Source organism: Diadema antillarum, unplaced genomic scaffold, assembly GCF_040938485.1.
Source record: "Diadema antillarum isolate AM-2024a unplaced genomic scaffold, OU_Dant_1.0 seq00000569_RagTag, whole genome shotgun sequence".
In the NCBI taxonomy this organism is placed as follows: Eukaryota; Metazoa; Echinodermata; class Echinoidea; order Diadematoida; family Diadematidae; genus Diadema; species Diadema antillarum.
In genome coordinates this window covers 14,043-40,477 of record NW_027271507.1, presented here as the reverse complement: position 1 = coordinate 40,477, position 26,435 = coordinate 14,043, and the positions used below count along the sequence as shown (strand labels likewise).

Below are 26,435 nucleotides of genomic sequence, written 5' to 3'. Positions count from 1 at the left end.
ATGGACAGGTAAGGAAAGCAAATCGAAGACCGAGGGCGAAGACCAAGGATGTCAAACATTTAATACGATTCGTTATCACAGGCTATTTTTTCTTTTTCCTCTCATTTCTTATCTGTCTGATCTTTCATTTATCGGTAAAAAGAAAAAAAAAACATTAATTGATGTCAGGATTCAAATACTAGTAACTTGTTTTTTTTGTGTGCCTTATTTTCTTTTCTACTGAATTACCTCAATTATCACCACTGATCAGGGAAAAAACAACAGTTGTTCGTTTCTCACAGTTCACAATCCGAAGTTTTTTGTTTTTGTTTTTGTTTTGTTTTTTTAATAAAGAAAAAAAAATGAAAGAGAGAAAAAAAAGTTTCGGTTTTCCGAAGGTTCGCTTAACAAAATATGGAAAAAGAAGAAGAAAAGTTAAGTAATTTTGAAGGTTTGTTGATTCGAAAGCGAAACACAATGTGTAATTCTGAAGATTCCGCAATCCCGAAACTAAGGCCAAGTAAAAAAAGAAACCAGTTTCTCGTCCTCGCGCGCATCGATTTTGGCCGCCGCATCGATTTTTTTACTATTTACTATTTTCAAAATGGCGCTGAAAATACCAAGAAATTCATAATTCTCGTCCCAGCCCGCTCCCCGCCCGCATCGATTTTCAGTTGCCGCATCGACTTTTTTGATATTTACTATTTTTTCGGCCGTGTCTGTAACTTGCTAGCTGTCCAAATCGGGTCCCCAGGCCATCGCACGCATGAACACATTCGAATGTGTAGAGGCCCGTACACTCTGCTCTGTAACGTTGCACCTGACGGCGATGTATTTTGAAGAGAAAATGAGTGCGCTTTTCCAGCAAATGTGGAATTATAAAATGGGTGTAACTACAAAATAAATAACTTTTCCACGGATTCTGGTTTGTATCGTATTTCTGCGGGATACTTTTCTTTACGGCGTAAATTCACGGACACGGCCGTGAATCGTAACATCTGTAGTGTGGTATACAGGGCAGGGGAAGCTCGGTTTATAAAACGAACACTGCTATAACGAGATATCGGTTATTACGAGGAAATTTTCCCGGTCCCAAATTTCCTTCCACACAAGTCCATGTAAAATGCTACTCTTACAGCGAGATTGGCTATAACGAAATAACTGCTATAACGAGATAAATTTTGTGATTTCCAAACAAAGAAAAATATAGCCAATCAAACCTGATATAGCGAGGTAAAGCAAAATGTCTTCGGGTAAAGCTTAATTCGCCTGTGCTATCACGGTCCGAGATTGTAAAGCTCGATGCGCCAAAAACTGTCTTGTACACACACATTTTCTTCATGACAGTTCACTCTACAGCTAGCACCGCATGTTGTACGTGTATGTGTGTGTGTGTGTGCGCGCGCACTGATACATGCAGAAAATGTGGTGGGACGGCCGTATACATGACATCATCATGACGTTTAGCAAGTGTGAGGCAATCTGATGCTGTGATTGGCTTTCTACGTAGGGAATTCCCCATCTACACACACACATGCAGTCATAATGTACATACAGAATGTGTCACACACACACACAAAACATCGTGCAGACCATATTCAAGCTTTCCACACACAACACCCATACCATAAACCACATGCCAATCCACAGACGATGTTCACACAATCGCAAGCTATGTAGATTTACAAATTCAAACATCTATTCTACAATTAATAAGAAAAACATTCTTGATATCGGATTTCATTGGCGAAAAAAAATCTTCTTAACCATAAAGGTGAGTAATTACCTCACACACATTAGCAAGTTATCAGTATTGATTGAAAGATGATGGGTAGTCCCACGTGTGCAAATTAATGTCTTTATGTTATGCCTTCTTTTATGCCTACTGATATAACGAGATATCGGCTATAACGAGGAACACGACTCGTACCCGACCATCTCGTTATATCGAGTTTCCACTTGTACAATCATCATCCAAATGATGAGTGATTATCAAATGTCTTTTTAGAACATGAAGAAACATCTTTGTTTAATGCTATAATGCCATAAATCGTATCATTTTGACATCCATCTGCAATTGTACAAGCCAGTTTCCAGTTGAATGTGCTACAATTGTACTGTGAGGAAATGCATATACAGTGTACATACACTGTACCAGCTGTGTGGACACAGTGTCACAAACACAATAATAAATAAAGCAGTGTTTTGAATATCATGGAATTTATTTCAGTCGTACATTTGTTGAAAGACATGTTTTATACCTGTTTCAATTAATAGCACAATACATCAGAATTGCAAGTACACTGGTATCATAAATGCCATTACAACACTAAATACCAGTATTAAGATGGTCATTTTCCCTTGACATCTGTAATGGAAAGAAAAAGCAAATGTATTTCTGCATGCATGAAGTTTCATTTCAAGTATGGTACATATATCTATTTGTTTGAATATGTTTGAGAGTGCAGGCAAGACATACACTTGGGACCTGGTTTTTCATAACACAGCTACCACTTAACAGAGTGATATTTCATTTCATAAATTGGATATAGAAAATAGTAAAGCCCTCTCTCGTTACTTTTCTCAGAATTACCGGACGAGAAACACATATTACTTTCATTTTGACAATCCTCGAAAAAATAGTAAGATATCAAAAAGTAAGGACCTCCCTCATCGCCTTGCTCAAAAAACCCGGACGAGAAACTACTTTCTTTTTTTACTTGGCCTAATAGGCCATAAGTTTCGTACCACGCAGACCTATACATGAGAGTTCGTTCTAAGATTAACAAACTTTTTCTCAGATTTACAAACCCTGGGGATAATGCCACAGTAATATTCGTATTAACGAATCCTTATATTTTCTTTAACAAACATCTGGAGATTTTGCGTGTTTCAGATTCGAAATAACGGGGTCATCCTACGAGACCGACACCCACGACTCATACAGCTCACGAGTTCGACATTGAAAACAGGTCCATGAGTCATACAGGTCACGAGTTATAGAGCCCACGAGTTCGACGCTGGGCAAATGAAGTTCATGAGTTCGACACTCGGTAAAAACGGCTCACGAGTTCGACATAAATAAAAACAGTCCACGAGTTCGATGGATATACAACACGGGATTTAATGTGTCGGTCTCGTTAGGCCTTTTTTGCTCACGTTAAATGGGTTATTCAAATACCGGTTTTGATTGATTGGCTAAACACAGTCACGTGATGGAGGCACATTGGTTATGTTCGCCCATGGGCAGAACATTTTTGTAATGCTCTCCCATGGGAAAACATTTTCACGTAAGAAATGACAAACGATACCAAACGATTGTACGATCATATTTTTCACGCAATCGATAGGATATAAATTTGCCTATTCCGTACAATGTGAAAATTAAAGCAGATGACCGATAATTGTAATGCGTACGAAAGTGTGATAATTTGACTAGACCATATAGGCCCAATCTCACAGATAATGACTTTCGTTGTCGGGAACATGTACCAAACATTCCACCATCAGGGTTTGAAACACTATTTCGGGAGGCTGTAAGTTCCTCGACTTTGTCTCGGGACTTATAACCTCCCTCAATAGCATTCCAAACCCTTCGGATGGAACATTCGGTATTTTCCCTCCCCGCCAGTGGACATCATCTATGTCGAACTCAGGGCTGTATGACTCGTGAGGTGTATGACTCCTGGACTGTATATTATGTAAATATGACTCGTGGGTGTCGGTATCGTGACGTACATGCACCCGAAATAACGAAACATCAGAATTTCCTTTCAACGGAATAATGTATACCGTGCCTGAAAAAAATCAACCATTCTAAACCAAAAGATACTATACTTATTTGTTACGATTATATCTCCACGTTTTCCATACCTCCTTGTAAGATATCACTCACTGCCATATGAATACTCCTCGATAAAAAGTAAACTATGTCGAACCATGTATGTTAACTTATCTTGCCTCAAGGATTTTGTCTTTTCTTGATTATCCCTAATAACCAGAAGGTTCGATAATAAAAAAGAAATGAATATATAAAAAAATGAGAGGAAGAAAGGATCGAAGGTTCGTTCATTTGATAACGAAAATTGATTCGGTATACTGCAAGTTCGTTTATCAGAAAAAGTTTCGTACGACGTGATTCATTCTCTGATCAACGAATCTTATTTCATTTCCAGAGAAACGAACCTTCGGAATAATGCCACAAGTGCAATGGGATAAACGAACCTTGTTGATTATTTTCGGATTGACAAACTTCTATATAGTCGGCAGAGGGAATCTGCGTGTATCGGATTTGCAATAACGAACCATCGGCATAACGAACCTTCTTCTTCTTCTTTTTTTTTTTTTTGTCGGAAATTGAACACCACGCCTAGAAATCATCGATAGTGTCGAATAAGAATGAAACTGATTTCTTATACCTCAAAGATTATTCTTTTCTGAACTTTCTCCCAATGCCCGAATAAAAAGGGTGGTTTTAGAGCGTGTTGCTCTGAAAGTGCTTTATTCCAAAGGTTCGTGAATCCGAAAATGATGAATGATATGGCCTATTAAATTCTCCGAAGGTTTGCCAATCCGAAATGAAGGTTCGATTTTGTGATGGTTCGTTAGTTGATATATAAAAGGGTACTGTTCGTTATTCCGAAGGTTCGTTAATCCGAACATTTTGTGGCGTTATTTCGAAGGTTCGGTAATCCAAAAATGAAATAGGGTTCGTTATTCAGAAGGTCCGTTGATCCGAAAATGAAATAGGGTCCGTAACGAACCTTCGGAATAACGAGCTTTTATTTCATTTTCGGATTAACGAACCTTCGGAATAACGAACCTTATTTCATTTTCGGATTAATGAACCTTCGGAAGAACGAACCTTCGGAATAACGAATTGTAACCATATGTATATGTTGAAAAAATGGTGTTATGTTGAGGTGCATGTAAACACATAATTACAAACACAAGAACACACGATTCACAAACTGGAATACAATCGTAATCTCTATTTGTGGAATTGATGAATTTTATATCTACTCCTGACATTATTGTGATGAAAGAAAAAATATCTGCTTCTTTGAATCTCTCTAAAAAAAAATCGAGTGAAAATATTCACCCTTAAAGGAGTGAATACAAAAAAGAGTGAATTTCGAGTGAATTTCGAGTGAATTTTGAGTGAAAATGTTCATTTTCACTCGTTTTAGAGTGACCTCAGGGATCACTCCAAATTCTTCGAGTGATCCCTGAGGTCACTCCAAAATGAGTGAAAATGAACTTTGCATTCAAAATTCACTCCAATTTCACACTAAATTCACTCTTTTTGTATTCACTCCTTTAAGAGTGAATATTTTCACTCGATTTTTTTAGAGAGTACGTGTGTGCGGAGATGGGTTAAGATGATAGGTGAGTGGTCGAGTCGCGACTTGATAATGTTTTCATCAGCGTATACTCCATTACAAAAAGTTTGAAAAATGGAGATATCGAGGAATGAAAATTAAATGAAAACACACACGCATACAGAATCACGCACATACCCGTTTAAAGCTGACAGAAGGTTCGTTAATCCGAAACACACAAATTCCCTATAATACCTACAGAATCCGAAAATGAAAAAGGGTTCGTTATAATCCGAACATTTGTGGCGGTATTACGAAGGTTCGTTATTCCGAAGGTTCGTTAATCCGAAAATGAAATAGGGTTCGTTGTTCTGAATGTTCGTTTATCCGAAAATGAAATTGGGTCCGTAGCGAACATTTGGGATAACGAGCTTTGTTTCCTTTTCTGATTAACGAACCTTACTTCATTTTCGGATTAATGAACCTTCGGAATAACAAACCTTATCACTTTTTCGGATTATCGAACCTTCGGAATAACGAACCTTCGGACTAAAGAACCTTCGGAATAACGGACCTTCGGAATAACGAACTACAATCGGTAGGCGTAAATTCACACACGAATACACGATATACACCAAGAGACGAACTGGAATATAATCGTAATCTGAATATGTGGAATTGCTTTTATCATTGTTATTTTCATTTTTTCCTCTTCCTCTCCCTTCTTACGAAACTGTGATGATGAAGAAAAAAAAAAATTCTGCTTCTTGTATATAGGTTACTTCATTATTCCACACTTGTGTGCGAAGGTAAGGTGAGGGGTACCGAGTGGTCAGGTGTCGGGGTCATCCAACGAGACAGTGGACATTGGAGTAGTGCATACAGATGAGGCTTATGAATATGTCTTACGGTATTTTTTGAAAAAGTGGACCTTCCAGACTTTTATTTTATATTTATTTATTTATTTACAGTATTTATTTTTTGGGGGTGGCGTATAATGTATACGCACCCTAACACCACCCCCGCTACGGGCCTGCTGATCCTGATCATCCTCTTTGAAATAATGGGCTGCGTGTTCCCCTTGTCATTTATCAGCCCCTTCTCATCATCATTTTATAACGATGACCCCCCCCCCCCCCCCCCGTCTTCGCCGCAGGTTATTCACTGCTGTATAAGTTTGTCTTAATTCGATTAAAGGAGTGGTATAATATATTGGGTGATTTTTTTTTTCATAGCAAGATACTCACAAGCAACCTTTATGAAATGTTGAAGAACATACAATTCTAAGAGGAATTGAACATTCATTTGAGCAAAATCTGTTTTGAAATGGCTGATATAAAAACAGTGTAAAACAAACGATCGTCAAAGTGGGTCTATAACTTTTCTTGAACTGCTTTATTCCACCTCCCTGATATCTCAGCCATTTAAAAACCAATTTTCATCACTAAACTTTGAATTCTTCATAGAATTATGTGTTCTCTATTATTTCATTAGAGATCTCATCTAAAAGAAAAAAAAAAACATCTAGTCCCATCTCAAACAAAACTGTACCATCCCTTTATCGAACCTTTCCCTGTGGAACAATGAACTGTCGGAAAACTCCACAAAGAGTCCGGATAGAATTCCGCAAAATACTACGTGGTGGCCATATTTTACTCTTTCTTTACACACCGATCTGCAATTCCAAACGGTAAAAACAAATGCCAGTCCCTTCCAGTCAAAATGGGATGATGTTCGTTGTTCCGAAGGTTCGTAATTCAAAACAAATTTTCATCAAATACAACTTTGAATTCCTCACAGAATTATGTGCTCGTAAGCAGAAATTAGTAGGGACATACTCAGCAGCTCCAAAATTCGTATTTTGCCCTAAGAATAAAGATTCCCATGTTCAGCGTTCATTGATTGCTTTATGTTATATCAAGGACGCAATATCTGATGTTATACCAAGGACGCAATATCTGATCTCCAAATACTTCGGAAGGGGGGGGGGGGGGGGTGCGGAAACTCCAACTGCCTTTCAGGAGAGGGGGATACTTTGATCTTCTCAAGCGAGCTTTTGTGAGAGCGAATGCAAAACTTTGTTGGGTATTTTGAATTATCGTTTACTATAAAACATAGACATGCATTGTTTTCAAGCTTTAACTTTAAACATCACCATTTCCGAAGTATATTATTCCAGTTTCTTTTCCCCTAACTATAATCTGAAAGTCTGCCACATGCATGATCGCTAAACGCCACGCTTTGCGTGGATGTGCCGAAGTACGAAACGATTACAGCTCGTTATTCCGAAGGTTCGTTATTCCGAAGGCTCTTTAGTCCGAAGATTCGTTATTCCGAAGGTTCGTTGCTCCGAATTTCATTTTTGGATTGACGAATCTTCGGAATAACGCCACAAATGTTTGGATTAACGAACCCTTTTTCATTTTCGGATTAACGAGCCTCTAAGTATAGGGAATTTGCGTGTTTCCGATTAACGAACCTTCGGAATAACGAACCTTCGGAATAACGAACAGCACCCGTACGAAACACATGGTTTCACTCAATTCAAAGGAATGAGGTTATTGCAAGTTCGATGGATCAATGCCCCTCATGACTTAGTTGAAGAAATCAAGAAGTCTTTTACGAGCAAAGAAATAAAAATGAGAATGAAGAAAAGAAAAACCCCGAACGAAAGTTGCTAGCCAAAATATCTAAGTAAAATTTAGTGGAAATTTACAGTATATATATAATAATATATATATATATATTTTTTTTTTTTCACAGGTGAAGTTCCTTCGAACTTTGAATAGGGATACGCAGTTTTGAGGGGCATGAAATTGTCATGATTTTGCTGTCTAATCGGGTACATGTAGCTCTCAATAAGCATGCGGCTGCATAACATTCTCGTAGTGAATTTGTCTCGGCATACGAGACCCTTCATACTAGTAATATTTCTGTAATTCCATTTTTGATTGAGTGATTAATCAATCCCTTTTATAGTTCAGTGAGCATTAAAATACTGGTATTCAAGCATATATAATCGACTGTTCGATGTTGTCTAGTATGGGCCAAAAGAAAAGCTACTGTTTTTGTGGAAATGCCCACACGACTTAGTGTGTGTTGTGTGTGTGTGTGTGTGTGGGCGGGGGGGGGGGGGGGGTCAAGTTTCTTCTATCCGAAGAGACTGCATACGCACAATCAGCTCTTCGCTTTTATTTTACTGTCGTCAATGTTTTTTCCCCTTATTCTTTGCTGGTAATGGCATTCGTAATTTAACCGAAAATAAAAAAGGTCAAACGGTTGGTTATTCGGCAATTCCATCCAAGTTGTAAGTTAGTTTATCATAAAGAGCAATACATGTACATGTAATAGTATTTGACAATTACAACAGAGGAAGAAATGATCAAATTTGATCCTGAAATTGATCCTAATGGCGATGTAGAAGAGAGGGAAACGTGGCAGATGGAAGGATTTTTTTTTATCATTGAATTTTAAGAAAATTACAGATCACCAGTATATTTCATGTCGTCAAAACTATATCGTGTTTTTGTGTTTATGTCAGTGCGTGTATGTGGGCATACGTTTACTTGCGTGTTTTAATTCAACTCTCATCGTGTAATATCCCATAATTATAATTACAGCAATCTGCGCATCCCGAGAAAAAACTGAAAGATTTAGCATCTCCTTGCTCAAAGTCTTGTACTACGCCTCCCCCTCCACCACCCCACCCCTCGAAAACCAACCTAACATAACATAGTGTGTTTGAAAACACCGCTGTGCTTCTCAAAAAAAAAAAAAAAATAGAGAAGAAAACAACTGTACATTTCGCGTCGTAACGTGTTGATTGCACGTCGGTCTCCCACCACTCAAAGAACATCTTACATGACACCGTGCGTGGGAGCTGAACATGAAAGTTGCGTTCTTCCCAGGCACGCACATGTTGAATGACAGCACGTGGTTATTGCGCACCTCTTCTTCTGCAATACTCAGTAGACTGTTCACAGATTCTCTTGCAGACTGACTTGATTACAGTAACTGTTGTTCTCAATCATTCAACTATAGTACTAGTGTACGCGTTTCTCTTCATATTGTTATTGTGCTGTTAATAGCCTGCAGCTGCAGGCCGGGAAAACAACAGCGTGTTTGAAATGGAATTGTTGGGAATATATCACAGGTTACTACTGATTTGAGAAGAATTTGCTTTCCTGTCTTTCAAAGTGGTATGTACAGGCAATCTCCCCTAAAAGCCCAACCAATTTAACGTAAAATCCAGCGGTTTTCTTGGGATTGCAACGGTATTTTAGCAGCAGCCTATACTCCTGTAATGATAGGGAGATCAGGAACGAAATTGCACATCGTTTAATACAACCTTGGGCGTCCTTACAAACGGAATGAGTTGCCCGTCGAGGCGTGGTAAATATTCTGTAGGTGTATGTACCATTATAAGAACTAATTTCCGTAAAACAGTATCCCGACAGTGAAAAGAACTGCCGTGTCGGTAAAATAATGTCAATGTGAGACGATCAAGCTGTAATAACAATGTACAAAATACAATCTACAAACTACAAGAAAGACATGATATTACATTCGCTCATCAGAAGTGAAATTCATCCACCAAAATTTACGTCTAAAAAGGCGAGTCTAAGCAAGGTGTGTGACCGTGGCACATGCCGTATTCTATGTAAATAATCATAAGAGTTGTCAAAATGCAGCTTCACGATGTCCTTTTTGTGACTTGTGTTTTGTTTTGTCGGGTTTTTTTTTTTTTCTTAACAAAGGAGCTTCGATATTTGAAGCTCATTTTTCCCATTGGCATTTTAACATGTCAAACGTTGCACTCTCGCTATTCGATTGCCTGACAAAGAATATGAGTCACGTGTAGATATTTTTTCAGTGATTTCGTTCATTTATATCAACACAAGACTCGCGAATTGTCATGTCACATTATATAGCTCATTTCACTGTCGTGAAATCAGGATTCAGGTACCGGTACTAACTAGCCTAGACCTACTTAATCATAATCACTTCATCCTTGGATGTAAATTAGGGCCTACACTTTATTTTTTGAGTGATCCCAATAGAATAGTGTCTCAGCTTGAAGGTTGCGCGACGATATTTTTCCACCTCATTTGTGATTAAACTGGCATCCATACGGCCACAAACGATTTCAAGCCGTGTAATTCTAGTCTTTAAAAATGGCCATACGCATCGTAGTACACCCAGCTTCTGGCTCTCGTTGGTTGCGTTGCTGCTCGAATTCTCACTTCTGTTGATTGGGATCACACGGCGTACGACCAAACCGGGCTCCCCCCACACACACACACGTACACACAAAGCATGAGACGTGACCAAAATGTGGCGGTAGAACGCGGAGGGACGCCAGTCGTCCTACCGCGGTAGGACGATCTCTCTCTTACAGAAAAAAATCACCAGCGCGCACATCATGTCAGATGCGCCTATATACGCGTAAAATCGTCCTCGAGCGTTCCATGCGTCCTCCTGCGGTAGAACGCTAGTGAGAATAAATATCCCTTCCCTTATACATGTACATATACATACACATGTACTGATGTAGCCCATTGTAGTACCACATGTAGTAATGTGTATACTGCAACCTTTTCATTGTTACATTTAGGGATGTTTTGGGATGTTAAAATGTCTGAGGGTAAGCGATTTGGAAGGAAATTTGATGTAATGTATGTTAATCATGTTGGAAGTAATATGTAATTTATGTGTGTTTGTGTAGGAGTTCTCAAGGAGTTGGGAATCCCCCTTTCCTCCCGTAATTATTTAAAAAAAAAAAAAAAAATCACGGCGAGATTGCGTCCGTATAATAGAGAGATCCGGATAAAGGGAGGCCGGATAGTAGAGGTTCAACTGTATATGTAATCATATTTCCGTTACATAGGCTTCTAATTTTGTTGCGGTAATCCTGGAGTTTTGATGATACTAGCAGAGCTACCAAGTCTCACGCATTCTGCGTGAGACTCAAGCATTTAGGGACCATCTCACGATCTCACGCATGACACCCATTTTTCTCACGCATCGGGCGAAGTCTGCAACTTGGGCCTATAATAATGAGCATAGCTCAAAAGACTTAAGTGATAGTTGCAATTGAAGGTATATTTCCCTTTTGTCTTTCAAAATAAGTAAAAAATAGTCACTTAAGTATGCACCTGATGGCACCATTAAGGGCTAAAAATTGAAAAAGCTCCCTACCGTGGGAGGACACAGGGGGGAAAAACCCCTCCCACACCCTCGCTCGCGGGCACATTCGCATGCCGAGATGCCGAGTCATGAAAATCTCACTCATAAAATTTTTTTGAACTTGGCATCCCTGTACTAGTCGTTACTACTACTAGTGTGGTACTAGATCTAGTACTACCGTACTGACACTACTACTGGAATAGTGGAAACTCAAGCACCTTGTTCATGTAAATTTACTGTTAGTGTAGAGTCTATACGCTGTTATTTTTGCGAGGGTTTAATTTTCGTGAATTTTGCGAATCACAGTTGGATCGCGAATTTAACAACACGTGAAAATGTCTCCATGCGCTTTGTTGATATATTAATAGTGCATTAATGTAAGGTTGGGCATCAACAACTCTTGCACAAATCAGACTTCTTATATATATCTGGTAATCAAAGGGTGCATTTATAAGATTTTTTTCTGGCCAGAAACAGTGTTTTGAAACACTGTTTCTGGCAAAACAGTGTTTCTAGCAAGAAAAAAAAAATCTCATAAACGCTAGCCGTAAATTAAAACAGTGTTTTGAAACACTGTTTTGAAACACACAAACTAGTGCGTTTCAAAACAGTGTTTCTGTAGAAACAGTGTTTTAAAAATCTTATAAATGCAACCGCGATCTCAAACACTGTTTAAATGACGTCACAATGCCTTGTGCGCACCCTGTTTGACCTTTTGCTGAGGAACAAACTGCACAGAGTGAGCTGCACAATGGCACAGTCTGAGCAAGAGCCCCGACACGCTCGGGAGAAAAATCTTATAAACGCTGTTCTGACAAAACTGTGTTTCAAAACGGTGTTTCAAACAGTGATTCTCAGCACGCAAAGTCTTATAAACGCAGCCTTAGACGGATCCAAAGCTCTCTCCGTTGAAGGTGTCAGAGGGTCCCTTTGGATAGCATTAAATCATCACCAATACTAGACCAGAATAATCTGGAGTGCCACAGGTTCGGTTCTTGGACCTTGTCTTTTGCTGTTGTAGACTCTACATCAATGACATGACAAGTGGACTAGCATCTAAAGTTTGCCAATTTGCGACATGGCAGCCAACGTCATACACAAAATCTTCAACAAGATTTTAACAGGATTAGAAACTGGGCTGAAAAATGGACGATGGTTTTGAACACAGACAAATGGAAGGTACCGTACTATTAATGTCATGATCTCCAGGTGAAGAATCAAAATTCAACATGTAAATCTTGTGAAAGATGCAAGAATCTTCAGCAAGTTGAAAGAGGCAGACTAAACCAAAAGAAGAAGCAGTGCCCTGCAAGATTGTGCTTAATGTGAATGAACAAGTGTTATATCCATATTGCCATAGCAGTAACACTGCAGTATGAAATCTGTTTTCAGTTTAGTATCGTCATGTACAATGCAAGCACAAGCTGCATCTGTGGAAGTACTGTGATGTGTCGTTACTAACAACAGTGTTGCTGATTTAATCATGGCAGTTAGTGACAATAGTGTAAAATAGTAACAGTTTATGACTATAATGGACATTTTATGGGAAACAAATACAACAGAGTCGAGAGATAAAGTCATGTAGTAAGACTTGTTTTATGAGTGATGCTAGTTTGTGTCGATTCTTAGAAGCAAAATGTGTTTCTTTCTCATCCAGGTGTCCTTGCCTCCTGCCCCTCCCAGCGGTGTGGCACATCAGTTTCCGCCTTACCCACTGCCGGAGGCAGACGGCATGTCTTGCCCTCGTCATGTGCCTCCTCCTCATCATCAGCATCGCCCTCATCGAGACCGGCGCCTACTCGCGGTCGGACCGCCAGCCCGCCAACTACGAGCGCTATGTCAAGAAGTACGAGCACGTGGAAGCCACCGACACTGACAACCCCAACTTGTACTACGGGGTGGTTATTGATGCCGGCTCCAGTGGCACACGGGTCTTCGTCTACTTCTGGCCCAAGCACACGGGCAAGAACAACGAGCTCCTGCAAATTCATCAGATGAGAGACTCTGGGAGGAATCCTGTCGTAAAGAAAATAAAACCAGGTAAGAATGTATGTTTGGGACTTGTACTTTAGCTAGATGAGGATTTCCGAAATTACCTACAGGTGAAAGGTCAAAGACCGTTTCCCAGGTAGAGACATGTCAAATTGATACATGTAACAACTGTAGCTGTTCAAGTTGTATGCATACCTGTTGATCTGTTCAGAAGTTTATTCTCTGGTAGCAGAACATTGATTGATTTGCCACAATTATTATACGTTAGATGCAGGCAAAGCTTTTCACAACATATGACAATAGTACAATTTAACATGTGATTCCTTTCTGAACCCTACTACATTGTATGTTAATGACACTGTTTGCACTGGAGAAACTTGCCTTAGTGAATAAAACCATATCTTGACAAAGTGACATATCACCAGTTTCAACATGAGCTCTGCATCCCAACCAAACTTCTTGAACCACAGGCCTAGCGGAGCTGGCCTCCAACCCCCAGGAAGCCAGTATCTACATGGAGCCCCTCCTTGACTTTGCAGTGGATCACATACCAGAGTCCAAGATTCCGGAGACGCCACTGTACATCCTCGCCACAGCTGGCATGCGCATGCTCCCAGAGAGGTTAGCCAAAACTTTTGCTCTCTCTTCTCATTGCAGATTCACAAGCATGAAAGATATTTGCTGTTTTTCTCTCCTGGGCATCTTACTTCAGTTCTGTTCAGAACTATGCTTTCCACCATATATACTCTTCTTCCTTTTGTAAACTCTCCTAGTGGTTCTCCTTATATTTTTTTGGTGAAGCAATACCTTTCTCATCTATTTAGTGTGATATGCCTGGCTTCTTCACAGCTTATTCCATGTCCGTGTCGGAATAGAAAAATAAGATTTGCTCGACAATTCTTTTTGGGAACACAACTCTTTGTTCCCTCCACAGACATGCTATTTGTGGTGATTTACTGGTACAGAAGTGTAAGAGGAAATTGATCAAATGAAGTATGAATTTAGAATAACGGCCGAACACTTGGACCTTTTTCCCCCTGTAGACAGCCCATGTACACTTGATGTCCATAAATAACAGAGCAAATAGAGAAAACTTTCATATGTACCATGGATGAAGTTGTTAAGGATTGAAAGTCAAGACAAAGAGCTAGTTTGGGGGCATACACATGCCTCTTCTGCTTTGAGAATTACCCAGTCCTTATTTCGTTGTTATTTGAGCTCCATGATTAATTAACACTATGATAAATTTGTTGCACAGAGGAATTCCATGGTTTGACCACTTGTTGGTGGAAAATTATCAGGTGTTTTATATAATGTATTGTTTCTCCTACATTTACACTGTGTTCACAGTCAATCACAAGCCATTTTGGAGGACCTGCGCAAAGACATCCCTAGGAACTACAACTTTCTCTTTTCGGAAAAGAATGTTGAGGTGATCAGTGGCAAGCAGGAAGGGGTGTACGCGTGGATCGGAATCAATTATGTTTTAGGACGCTTTGATCACAGCAATGAAGGTAAGCAAGAGAGTGCATGTACTAACAAGCAAAAGGAAATAGCTAGTATTGAATCAAAGATCCCACACTCCATAAGATGATCAACTCTCCCGATTTTACAAGGCCACTGGTGAAACGGAAGTGGCTGCTGCCCACTAGCGTTGAGCGGGTATAAATCGAACAAGTGTTAGCATTATGCAAAGGCAGCTCGCAATAATTTGTGGATGTGCTCAGTCACAGCGAGTGAAGTGACCTGCGAGCAGAGCTGAGTGAGCTGTGTGCGAGTCTACCGCTCGTTGTGACCAGGGAGGTGAGACGAAAACTTGCTGTGCACAGTCTTTTGGAATTGAAATCATAATGTACCTGCTGATGGTTTGGCATAGCTATTGATGCAGTTTAATGCAGTGCACCGTTTCTTAGGTTTACTCATGATTCTTTACAGAAAATTCCTTCTTTCTTGTCTTAGCCTGTCTTGGTCCTACACAAGCGTATCAGGAAAGTACTGCTCACCTGGAAACTTTCCCTGCTCAACGCTAGTTGGCGCACTCCTTAAAAATCCCACAATTCCAAGCACAGCGTTTCACTTTTCAACTGAGAGTTGACCATCTTATGTAGTGTGTAGGATCTTTGATTGAATGTAAACCCTCTCACTAGATTTGTTCAAAAGAAGAAAGACACACACACAAAAAAAAATTGCTGTGGACTCTAATGTGTAACCCAAGATGCTAGTCTTGTGGACTCCTTATTTATTTACTGTGCCTTGACTTGATCACATGCGGTAAACTTCTCAAGTACCATCTTTGATAAAAATATTGTGAAGGACTATGTAGACTTTGTATCAAGATATCGTATTTTGTATGGTTGGTACCAAGTTGTCATTGTGTGCGCCTGTATCATTGATTGAAATGTTTCCTCTGTGCCAAAGACATTTGTGTGTGATGGCTGTACCTGGGTGGTGAAAGAACTGTAATTTATCAGTGTGCTGCGACAAATTTTCTTGAATGAGATCATGAATTAATGAATTCATGTCGATTCCATATATTCATCACATTTCCAGATGGAACATTACAACTGTATAGATATTTCTCAATGCTCTGTCAAGCAGTTTGATATATATTTTTTTCATAATACAGGAATGAAAACATTGATATGAAAACTTGAATAAAGCTAAATGCCTTTCTGCAGTAACTTTTTTTAAAAACATTTAGTGCAATTAATGACAAAGACATGGGCAAAATGTTAAAGCAACTAAAGCAATGTGCTTCTTGGCCATAGGATGCCTTGTCAATGCTACTACAGTGTACATTATTAAATATGGCCCAATACAGACATGTTGGATGATAATTTGTGATGAACAGACTTTCTAAATCATGCTTGTTTTTAGTCAACCGAAATATGAAAGTCAATGCTATGTTTTCTATCATACGGTATTCATGAATTTCATTATATGTGGACAGAACCTATTTGAGCTGATATACATGTAAGGTAACATTTTGAAATTGTGTACCAACATGTGCATATTTTACATTGTAATTGATGGAAACTGAATTGTTGTTGATATTTATAAATCATGTTGTTCATTCTAAACATATTTCAGATACCATAAACTGAATTGTTGTTGATATTTATAAATCATAATCATGTTGTTCATTCTAAACATATTTTAGATACCATAAACTGAATTGTTGTTGATATTTGTAAATCATAATCATGTTGTTCATTCTAAACATATTTCAGATACCATATACTGAATTGTTGTTGATATTTGTAAATTATAATCATGTTGTTCATTCTAAACATATTTCAGATACCATAAACTGAATTGTTGATATTTTTAAATCATGTTGTTCATTCTAAGCATATTTCAGATACCATGAAGAAACATTCTTATAAATCTTTGATTGTATTTTCCTATTCCCCCCCCCCCCCCCCCCCTCCCTTCACACAGATGAGCCAGTCGTTGAGGTCCAGTTACCGGGAGCGGAGGCGTCGCCCATGACTGTCTCCCGGAAGCGGACGGTCGGGGTGCTGGACATGGGGGGAGGGTCCGCCCAGATCGCCTACGAGGTTCCCCAGACTGTAAGCTTCAATCTGGCTAGTCCTAAGGTGTATATCATGTCGCACAAATTTTCACCATGTGGAGTAGAGTAGAAGCAATGATAGTCTAGTGCTATTAAAGGACAAGTCCACCTTCATACATGTGGATTGAGTGAAGGCAACAATATTAGTCGAACACATCAGTGAAAGTTTGGGGAAAATTGGACAATCCGTTCAAAAGTTATGAATTTTTGAAGTTTCTGCTCAGTCACGGCTGGATGAAAAGACTAAGTTAGCTTGTGATGTCACATGAGTACAACGATATAAAGAAAGAATAAAGAAAATTCAACATATTTCCATTTTTCTCGCATAACAAAAGAACACTCAACTTCTCTCTTTCAGAAGGCAGGGGAAATAATATTACCCTTAACATACGTCTGTAGCAAGTTGAAGAAATGTGCACTTTATTCAAAAAGTAAAGTTTTGTGAAATTCTCTTTTTATTTTCCTTATTAGTTGTACGCATGTGACATCATACACTGTAGTAGTCTTCTCATCCAGTAGTGACTGCGCAGATACTTAAAATATTCATAACTTTTGAACGGATTGTCCAATTTTCCTCAAACTTTCACTGATGTGTTCTACTCATATTGCTGCATTCTCTCAATCCTAATGTATATGAAGGTGGACTTGTCCTTTAAAGACCGCTTGATTCAACAAGTCGTCCGTAGCTGCATGTTGCATGATTTTATGTTTTATTCATGGCTGTGGATTTCCTCAGTCACTTTGGGTGCATATGTGTGTATAAATTTGTGTTGATCACAATCTGTCAAAGTTGTTCACAATGAATTAATTTTCATTAGTTTGTTTTTGTTTTGTTTTTGTTTTTTTATATAATGAGTCAACCCCCCTTTTTATGTGCATATACTCCGTGATGCTGGACCAGTAAATCATACATGTATATGAGCTGTCAGGCTTAAATGACTTCATAACACGTACACTGTTCCCCTCAGGGCTTCCAATTCACTGCGAGTCAGTACCCACCCATTTCCTGTCACATTTCTGTTATGCTCACCCAGACCAATCCTTCTCGTCACAGTTATTAATTAAAGAAAGGAAGGAGAATTACTTTGTGTTGAAGGAAGCGCAAGAGCAAATCCTCTTTGCGTGTCTGAGTCACACTAGGCAGGGGGTTGCTGAGGAATGATGGCAGAATCCTCTCAATGCTATTATTCCCTTTTTGTAAGCCTTGTTTAGCTCATCTCAGCTGAAGATGGCATTTAGTGGAAGAATGACACATGTCACTTTTTCACTTACACATCCAGTGCATTTGCGCAGCAAGCTGTTACCTTGTCCCATATGAATTTGTCTTTATTTTGTTTGAGTGCCTTTTGAGTGTCACGCTTTTGCCATCAGATGAACAAGAGTTTTCTGCTGCAAGAAATGTCACGTTCACACCATATGATGATTGCTATTTTGTGTGTTACATGTGGAGCTGTTGGTAGAATCCACAGTAAGCTATTTTGTTTTTTCAACACTATACTGTCAATCAAGTATCCATCTATTCAATTGACTTGTCTTTTGCATGAACATTTCTCTTGAATGAATGTTGATCTTGAAGGGGCCATTCTCCTAAATGGACTTGTCACACATGAGGACATGTCTCTTGAATCTCTCTGATATCTGTCAATTGAATAAACTTGTTCCTTGAGTGGGCCTGTCTGTTCAATGGGCCTGTCCCTTGAATGAATATATCTATTCAATGAATGTATGTCTTTTGAATGGACCCACAGGAAGCAGCAGCTAAGGAATTGATAGCCGAGTTCAATCTAGGCTGTGACCAGCATGAATCTGACCATGTGTACAGAGTCTATGTCACAACGTTCTTGGGATACGGAGGCAATGCAGCGCGGGCGAGATATGAGAGCATTCTAATCAACTCCACTCTTGCAACTCTTGAGAAAAGGTAGATATAGATGATCTCTTAACAGAGAATGAAACCCAAATTTATTTGTGGATTGAGGGAATGCAGCAATATTAGTAGAACACATCAGTTAAGTTTGAGGAAAATCAGACAATCCGTTGAAGAGTTATGAATTTTCTAAGTTTCAGTGCCACTATCTATCACTCGAAAAGAAGACTACAACATTTTGTGACATCATGCATGGACATTGATTCAAGGAAAATAAAAAGAGAGTTCAACATACTTTCATATTTCCAGCAAAATTAAAGGAGCATTTGACTTACCTTTTTTAGAAAGCAGGAATGATAATATTTTCATAACATATTATATCAGTAACAAGTTGAGGGAATATGTACTTTTGTGTTAAAAAGTACCTTGATGTAAGTTTGTCTTTTGTTGTTGTTGTTGTTTTTTTAGAACTTCAGACAAAGTAAAAACACCAAGAAGACCCAGAAAATTTAAACAACTTCAGTTGCCCTGCAAAGATCAGAGTCAATGGAACTAGCAATCTGGAAAGGAAGGGTCTTTATACTGTGGATGGCACATTATCAAAGTGAACAACACAGTAAACCATATCAACAGACAATACAAACACTGCTTGTAAGATCTTACATGTGCTTGTCCCAGTAATATCATAGTGGGAGAAGTCTGTAAAGATTTGTAGGCTGGCTAATTTGCTTATCTTTCTTGTTCTGTGTTGTCTTTTTTTGGCAGTCAAACCGCAGTTGGGCTGAGCCCCTCCTCCCCATTCCTGGACCCCTGTCTACCCCTGTCCCTGACCGACACCATCGTCCGCTACGGCCACACCTTCCACTTCAAGGGGACGGGGGACTACATGGCATGCCAGGAGGCCATGACTCCGGTGCTGGGGTCGGGCGCCACGCCCTGCCAGAAGGAGCCCTGCTCCCTAGGCGGGGTCTACCAGCCTGACATCAACTTCGATAACTCGGAGTTCTATGGCTTCTCCGAGTACTGGTACTGCATGGAAGACGTCCTCAGGATGGGCGGGGTCTACGAGTACCGCAAGTTTGAAACTGCAGCCAAAGTAAGCCATAACCTTGTGCATCTGCTTGCCTCTCGAGAGTTGGATCTCTACAGATCTGTTATCATGTCTCTCAGTGATTTGCTGTTTACAATGTGCTGAATTCTATCAGAAATGAACACTGTATAAGTGGAAATTTTCGTGGTGTTGAAATTTTTGTGCATTTCATGCAACCAGAAACTAGCACGAAAATAAAAGCATGCAAATATCTTTACTTGCTTAGGTTCTAGTAGTTCATGTCTTGATTCTTGCTAATAAAAAATGTCCAAAACTCATCTTATGCGGTCAAGTGCTAAAAATTACTCACGTGAAAGTATTCACTTTTACAGCATCAGTGTTTAGCTTTTATTTGCCCAGGCACTTTGCTTAACTTGCCAAGCTCTTTCACTGGCATTCAGTAATCTCTCCAAACTTCGTTGTAAAGTAAGCAAACCCATTCAGGTGTACCATTGTGCATCAGTCTAACAGGAAGACTGTGGTGACACAATAACAATAAGGATAAAGGGGAAGTAGGTGATCTGCATTCATTTACAACCAGTTTCCAGACATCAGGGCCAATCAGTAACCTCTCCAAACCTGACCTAGTTGTAATGTTAGTAAGCCCACTCAGGTGTAGCAGTATGCCTGAGTTCAACAGGGAGGCCATGGTGACACAATAGGGATTAGGGGGATTAGGGGGATTAGGTAATCTATATTCACTGATAACCACTTTCTAGACATCTATGCCAATCAGTGAAGAAAGCCTTCTAGAGTGTGAACCAATTCTCGACCAAAACGCGGTCGTTTCATGAGGACTAAAACTCATCCAGGAAAGTGCATCCCTGTTGACAGGACTGCTGCTCATTCTGTATTCTGGATAGAATTAGGTACACCGTGAACCGCCAATCAGTGTAATTTTACTGTCTCAATATAGAAACATAGCAAGATTCTTTAAAACTGGGTCTTAGAAATCGTGATAATTTTGCTCTCTGTTTTTGGTGTTTTGGGTTTTTTTTTTATATGTTTGCTCTGTTAAAAATCAACATTAAACATCATGCTGATGGATTTGTCATTCTTCTGCTCTCAAGCAGTTGTTTTTATTGATACAAATAAAAGGTTACATTTAGCCATGCTGAATTGCTTTCTTGCATTTTCTTAACCTATTGATGCAACCTGTGTAACAATTTAGATTTTTAGGAGTAGAATCTCAGCCAGAGTGTGTCATTATCTATGTTGGAAAAAATAAATGTATGTGTATGCATTTAATTTATGTACATTTGTTGTGTGCTATCCCAGTGTAACATTATTGCAAGACTGGTTTTGAAACTGAGAAGACTGACCATTTCTCCATTACACCATCTAAAATTTATCTTACATATGAAAACATCCCTCCTGATCCCTTCTTGCACATAATAGATATGCCTAAGGATTAGTCGTTGAGTCTATACCTTGTTCATTATCTCTCATTTTCGTGAATAGGGAGAGTCAGTCTGAATTCTCTATGTTCATTAAGACATTGCTCCTCACGTTGTGACGAACAACACGGCATATTACATTACAATTTCTTTCTTTCCATTTTCTTACAGAGTTATTGCGCCACCAAGTGGTCACTTTTACAAGAGCATCATAAAAAGGGTTTATACAGCAAAGCCGATGAGCACAGATTAAAGTAAGTCTAATCTCTTCTAAACAAAGCTAAATTTTGGATCACATGCACTCATTTCCTTTTCCCCTTGTAAAAATGTACAATGTCTATGAATCAAACAAATGCATAGATTTTGGGCCAGTTGTCATGTTGAATTTTTTAGTCAAGTGTCCTTGAATACCTTTGGCATTTACTTTTTATGCCTCCGCCACGAAGTGTCGCCGGAGGCATTATGTTTTCGGGTTGTCCGTCCGTCCGTCCGTCCTTCCGTCCGTCCGTCCGTCCTTCCGTCCGTCCGTCCTTCCGTCCGTCCTTCCGTCCGTAATGTTATTTTGTGGACAGCGTATCTAAAAAACTGTTAGAGGTATCCTAATGAAACTTGGCATGTAAATGTATGAGTGGGCGAAGTTGTGCCTATCAACTTTTGGGCGCACATGATCAAGGTCAAAGGTCAAAAGGTCAAGGTCAAATGCTCAAAATTTCACTATTTCCCCTGTATTTATGCAATGCCTGGAGGTATTTTCTTGAAACTTGGTGTATACATGAACTACCAAATAAAGATTCCCCAGAGAGAGCTTTGGGTCATGGGGTCAAAGGTCAAGGGTCAAAGGTCAAGTGAAAATGTTAAAATTTCACGTTTTTCTCCATATCTCACAAATATTTCAAGGTATCTTCATGGAACTTAGTATTTATGCATGTACTGACTGGCAGTGATCATGTAGGAAATTAAGGGGTGAAAGGTAAAAGGTCAGGGGGTGAAAGGTCAAGGTCAACTCATAAAAATGTCATTATTTCTCTCTTATCTATAAATGCAATGCCTGCAGGATTTTTTCTTGAAACTTAGTGTATGCATATTACCCAATACAGATTCTCTTGGAAGTTTCTCGCCTAAAGGTCAAATGTCAAAATGTCAAATGTCAAGTGAAAGTGCTAAATCTCACTTCTTCTTTAAACTTATAAGAGGGTCAAAAGTTGGGTACAAAAATCCTCAAATCCTCAAATACCTGCACTCTTAGACAGTATAGCCATTCATCCAAATAAACCTTGTTCAAGGATAGTGAACACTCAATGCATTTGTGACAAACCTGTCATTGTAATTTTTTTTGCCAGTTATGTGAAGCTGTTATCACACATTGTCAAGACATTGTGCTATAGACCTATTCGGAGAACCATGCATTATGGCGGAGGCATACCAGTCGCCATAGCGACATTTCTAGTTTTTTTTTTTTTGGTTTTCTACAGACGAGTCAGCTATAACAGTTCTCAATGTGCAATATTCTTTCATTTGACTCCAATTGCCAAAGATTTTTTTTAAAAATGACTTGTTATTTCATGTTTCTTATTCATTTTTTTTTTCTTATAACATTTATTTCCACAAAAACATTTTAAGGCCAGAAAAGAACTTTAAAAGATGAAACGATAGGTCCCATTGTATTTGCGTTACAACAAGATATTGCATCAAATGCTGTTTTATCATTTCCTTCCTCTGTAATGTTAAATTGCATTTGGTACCATACATATTACCAGTAGCGTTTCCTTGTCATCAGTTATATATGACCATTGTAGAAGCAGAAGGATGTAACTTCGTCAGGTTCAAATTTTGCAATGATGTCCTTGTGGTTCTTAAACTGAATAGCAGTAACTTCCACAGACTACTGGTAATCCTTGAAGTCTTGAGCACTAGTCAGCTTCTTGCCACGGCTTTTTATTACCTAGATCATCAGAGTGGAAATGGATGCATGGTCCTTTGATTATTTGCTTACAAGCATTTAATTGCTTTCTTACTGACCATGAAAGAAACATCCAAACTCAACTTCAGCTTAAACTGGAGGGAAGATATGAACAAGGTAATAAGTTTATATTTGTGATATTGGCAGCATGTTTCATTATGTTTCAGTTGAACAGAACAAATTGAAATTACAGTGTAAATTCATTGAGAATAGTTACTAAATCAGATGCCACAAAGAGCTAATCAGTTTGCATACATGCCATCTCATCATCTACAGATACCAGTGTTTTAAGTCAGCGTGGATCACAACCGTGCTCCATCAAGGTTTCAAGTTCCCCAAGGACTATCACTACTTACGGTCAGCGAGTCTGATCCATGACAAAGAAGTCCAGTGGACATTAGGTGCAATACTCTACAGAACTAGATTCTTGCCACTGCGGTGAGTTTGCTTACTTGTTTGCTTATTTGTTTGTTTGTTTGTTTGTTTGACTTTCTGTTCAAATTGTACACTACCTACCTTTACATCCCTCCATACCCAAATGTGATCAGCTGAGTGATATTTTTAAATTTGTCACTGTTTAGAATTGCTCAGTGTATTTGGCTAAAGCTGTCCTCCTCATTGTTATGTTTGACAAAAAAAAGGCAATGTATTAAAGAAAAAAGGGAAAGCTATTTCCATTCACTGACCAGCAGTCAAATTTTTTGTTGGACAATGAATGCCTTAATTTGATACTTTGTTTAGCACTCTAAAGTATCACAGTGTTCTTACTGCAGTCATTGTTAATTGTCTTCCGCAAATGTTAAAGGATGAATTGTCTGTTCACCAAATATATGCTAAGTTTAAAGTGTATCAACTTCCCATCAGGTATGATGGGCTGTGCAGAAAGTAGAAAGATAAATGTGCTCTCCATTCTGTTGCTTTACAGAGAAATTCAGCAGGGGGCCTTCCAAAAATCCTACCGCCCCCCTTGGATGCGGGCAGCGGCCCCCTGGCTGTCCAATCAGTACCTCCTGGTCGTCTGCTTCCTCGTTGTCATCGCCTTCATCTTCGTCTACTCCCGCTGGCTGGGACGGATGCAGTCGCCGCGGGCAACGGGCCTGAAGCGGGTGCCCACCATGGCCTACTTCATGACGGAGGAGGACCAGGTGCAGGATGGGGTCTACGAGATGCCGGGCCTCAATCTCAGCTGATTGGGCTTTGGTCAAAGCCCCCATCCCACCGAGACAAGACTGAAGAGTGCCAAGCCCACAGCACAGCTCCCTCTGTTGGTGAATGCAGGAGAAGGGACCAAAGGAGATATCACTGGTTTAAAGGAGCGGTGAGAGATTTCCTTTATAGCAGTCTGTTTGATGTAATCCTCAAAATCCTGTGGTGGTCCTGTGATGTGGTCAGTGTGGAGCGAGGTCGTAAGAGATTGATTCAGCTGGTCAAGACTTCAGTATGGTTACAAGTCTCCTGTATTTCATCAACAAGATAGATAGAGTTGCCTCCTCTCTGTCCCTTGTGTCCAGCTATGGTGCACTTTATAACATCTAAGTATTACAGAGACTGCTCCAACAGAAGGATTGTGAATTGGGTAGTGCCATGCCTTTCAGCATGGTATGACATTTTGTTGCTACTTGTAGGTACGTTCCCTTGATTTATGAGCATATTTGACTGTTCATACATCTAGTCAGCTGTGATCAGTGGGAGATATCTAGAAGATGGACACATGGGATATTTGTTCTCTTTGTTCTTGAGAAATATCTGTGGCGGGATTAGGTTTCTCAAGGTTTCCTTGAATTGGGGTCATACCGAGGTATATGATTCAAGTTTGTGTCGATTTCAGTTTGATATTTTTATCTCTTTTTATATATATTGAAGCTATGGTGGGATTCATAAAAATGTCATGCTTTTTTAGAAGAAAATTGATGGAAATTTGTGTGGGTATCATATAGCACCTTTTCTCCAGGGCTTTTATGAATGGGCCAGATATGCTTGAAAAGATTGGTGCCACTGTTGAATGCTCAAGCCAGAGCTGGATGTCAAAAAATCCTCTGAATTGCACTTTTCTTTTGTGCATTCAGTCTTATGACTGCAAGATATAAATATCTCAATAAAATATCATGTATTTTACTACAAAATTAAACTTAGATTTTGCCATATCGAAATGATGAAGGGGAGGAGTAGCATATGTAGCAGGTCTGACTGTTGGGAAGTGGACAAAGTATGAATGGTCTACATGCAAGAAGATTTCTCTGATGCGTAATCATGCCAACTTCCAGATTGACATAGGTCATGTAAATGTCCACTTGATGATTGTACGGCTGACGGGGATAGGCTCGTCGCTAGTGTTGCTGCAAGAGTCGACTGTGTTGATTTGCCAATGAGGAAGAGCCCCGTAGAGTGTGGCGGTGTTGTTTGTAGCCGTGAAAAACCTTCCTGTTGTTTATTTGTTTGTTTGTTTTTTTCTGTACTGTGTGTGGTTGGTGCCACTATTGTATGATTTTGTGCAAGGGGTTTGACCGAGACTGGGGAAAACCCCACCAAGCTGGGGAAAAACCCACAGGGAATCTTGATGAATAGGCACCAGCTCGGGTCACGATCTTGTTTCTGAATTGTATTCATATTACTCAGTCTGTGTCATTATCAAAGAGAGCATAATGCTAATGTGAACTCTTTGTTCTATCTATACAAGTGGAAAAGGAGTACGTATATATCAATATCAAGGTAATCCTTTATGAACAACTCACATGCAAAGTCATACGTATGGCGTAAAGACATTCCTTAGAATTGAGTAGTGTGGTGTATGATGACAGGGTTGAAACCCTGGTGTGGTTTTAGGAGTGAAAAAGCTTCTTCTTTATAGAAATAGAAACTGTTGTTAGTTTCTGAATGGTCTATTACTAATATGCAAATTTCTGTGTCTTAGTATTCTGCCCTGTGTGGACCAGTATGAATTAAACATAAGTACAAACAATTTACTGACAGATTATCAATGTTCTAGTGGTGCAACACATACATAAGTAAATAGGATCAGCACTTACATATATGATTATTTTGTTGTTGTTACAAGAGATAATTATGTTT

General features: G+C 39.3%; 1 protein-coding gene across 1 annotated transcript; it reads left to right on the top strand.

Annotated features, from left to right (window-relative positions):
• Nucleotides 1–25,441, top strand: LOC139735294 (ectonucleoside triphosphate diphosphohydrolase 4-like). The gene is made up of 10 exons (XM_071646051.1): nucleotides 1–8; nucleotides 13,144–13,526; nucleotides 13,949–14,099; nucleotides 14,829–14,992; nucleotides 16,920–17,077; nucleotides 18,801–18,973; nucleotides 19,685–20,015; nucleotides 21,578–21,660; nucleotides 23,643–23,804; nucleotides 24,292–25,441. Exons 1-10 carry the CDS (start codon nucleotides 1–3, stop codon nucleotides 24,554–24,556), a joined length of 1,878 nt encoding a protein of 625 aa, XP_071502152.1. The 3' UTR covers nucleotides 24,557–25,441.
• The last annotated feature ends 994 nt before the right edge of the window (nucleotides 25,442–26,435 follow it).

Excerpts from the sequence above, each read along its gene's own strand:
- LOC139735294 (XM_071646051.1), top strand. Across the intron at positions 14,993-16,919 it reads CTTTGATCACAGCAATGAAG|ATGAGCCAGTCGTTGAGGTC; the intron begins GTAAGCAAGAGA and ends CCCTTCACACAG. Across the intron at positions 21,661-23,642 it reads GCCGATGAGCACAGATTAAA|ATACCAGTGTTTTAAGTCAG; the intron begins GTAAGTCTAATC and ends CATCATCTACAG.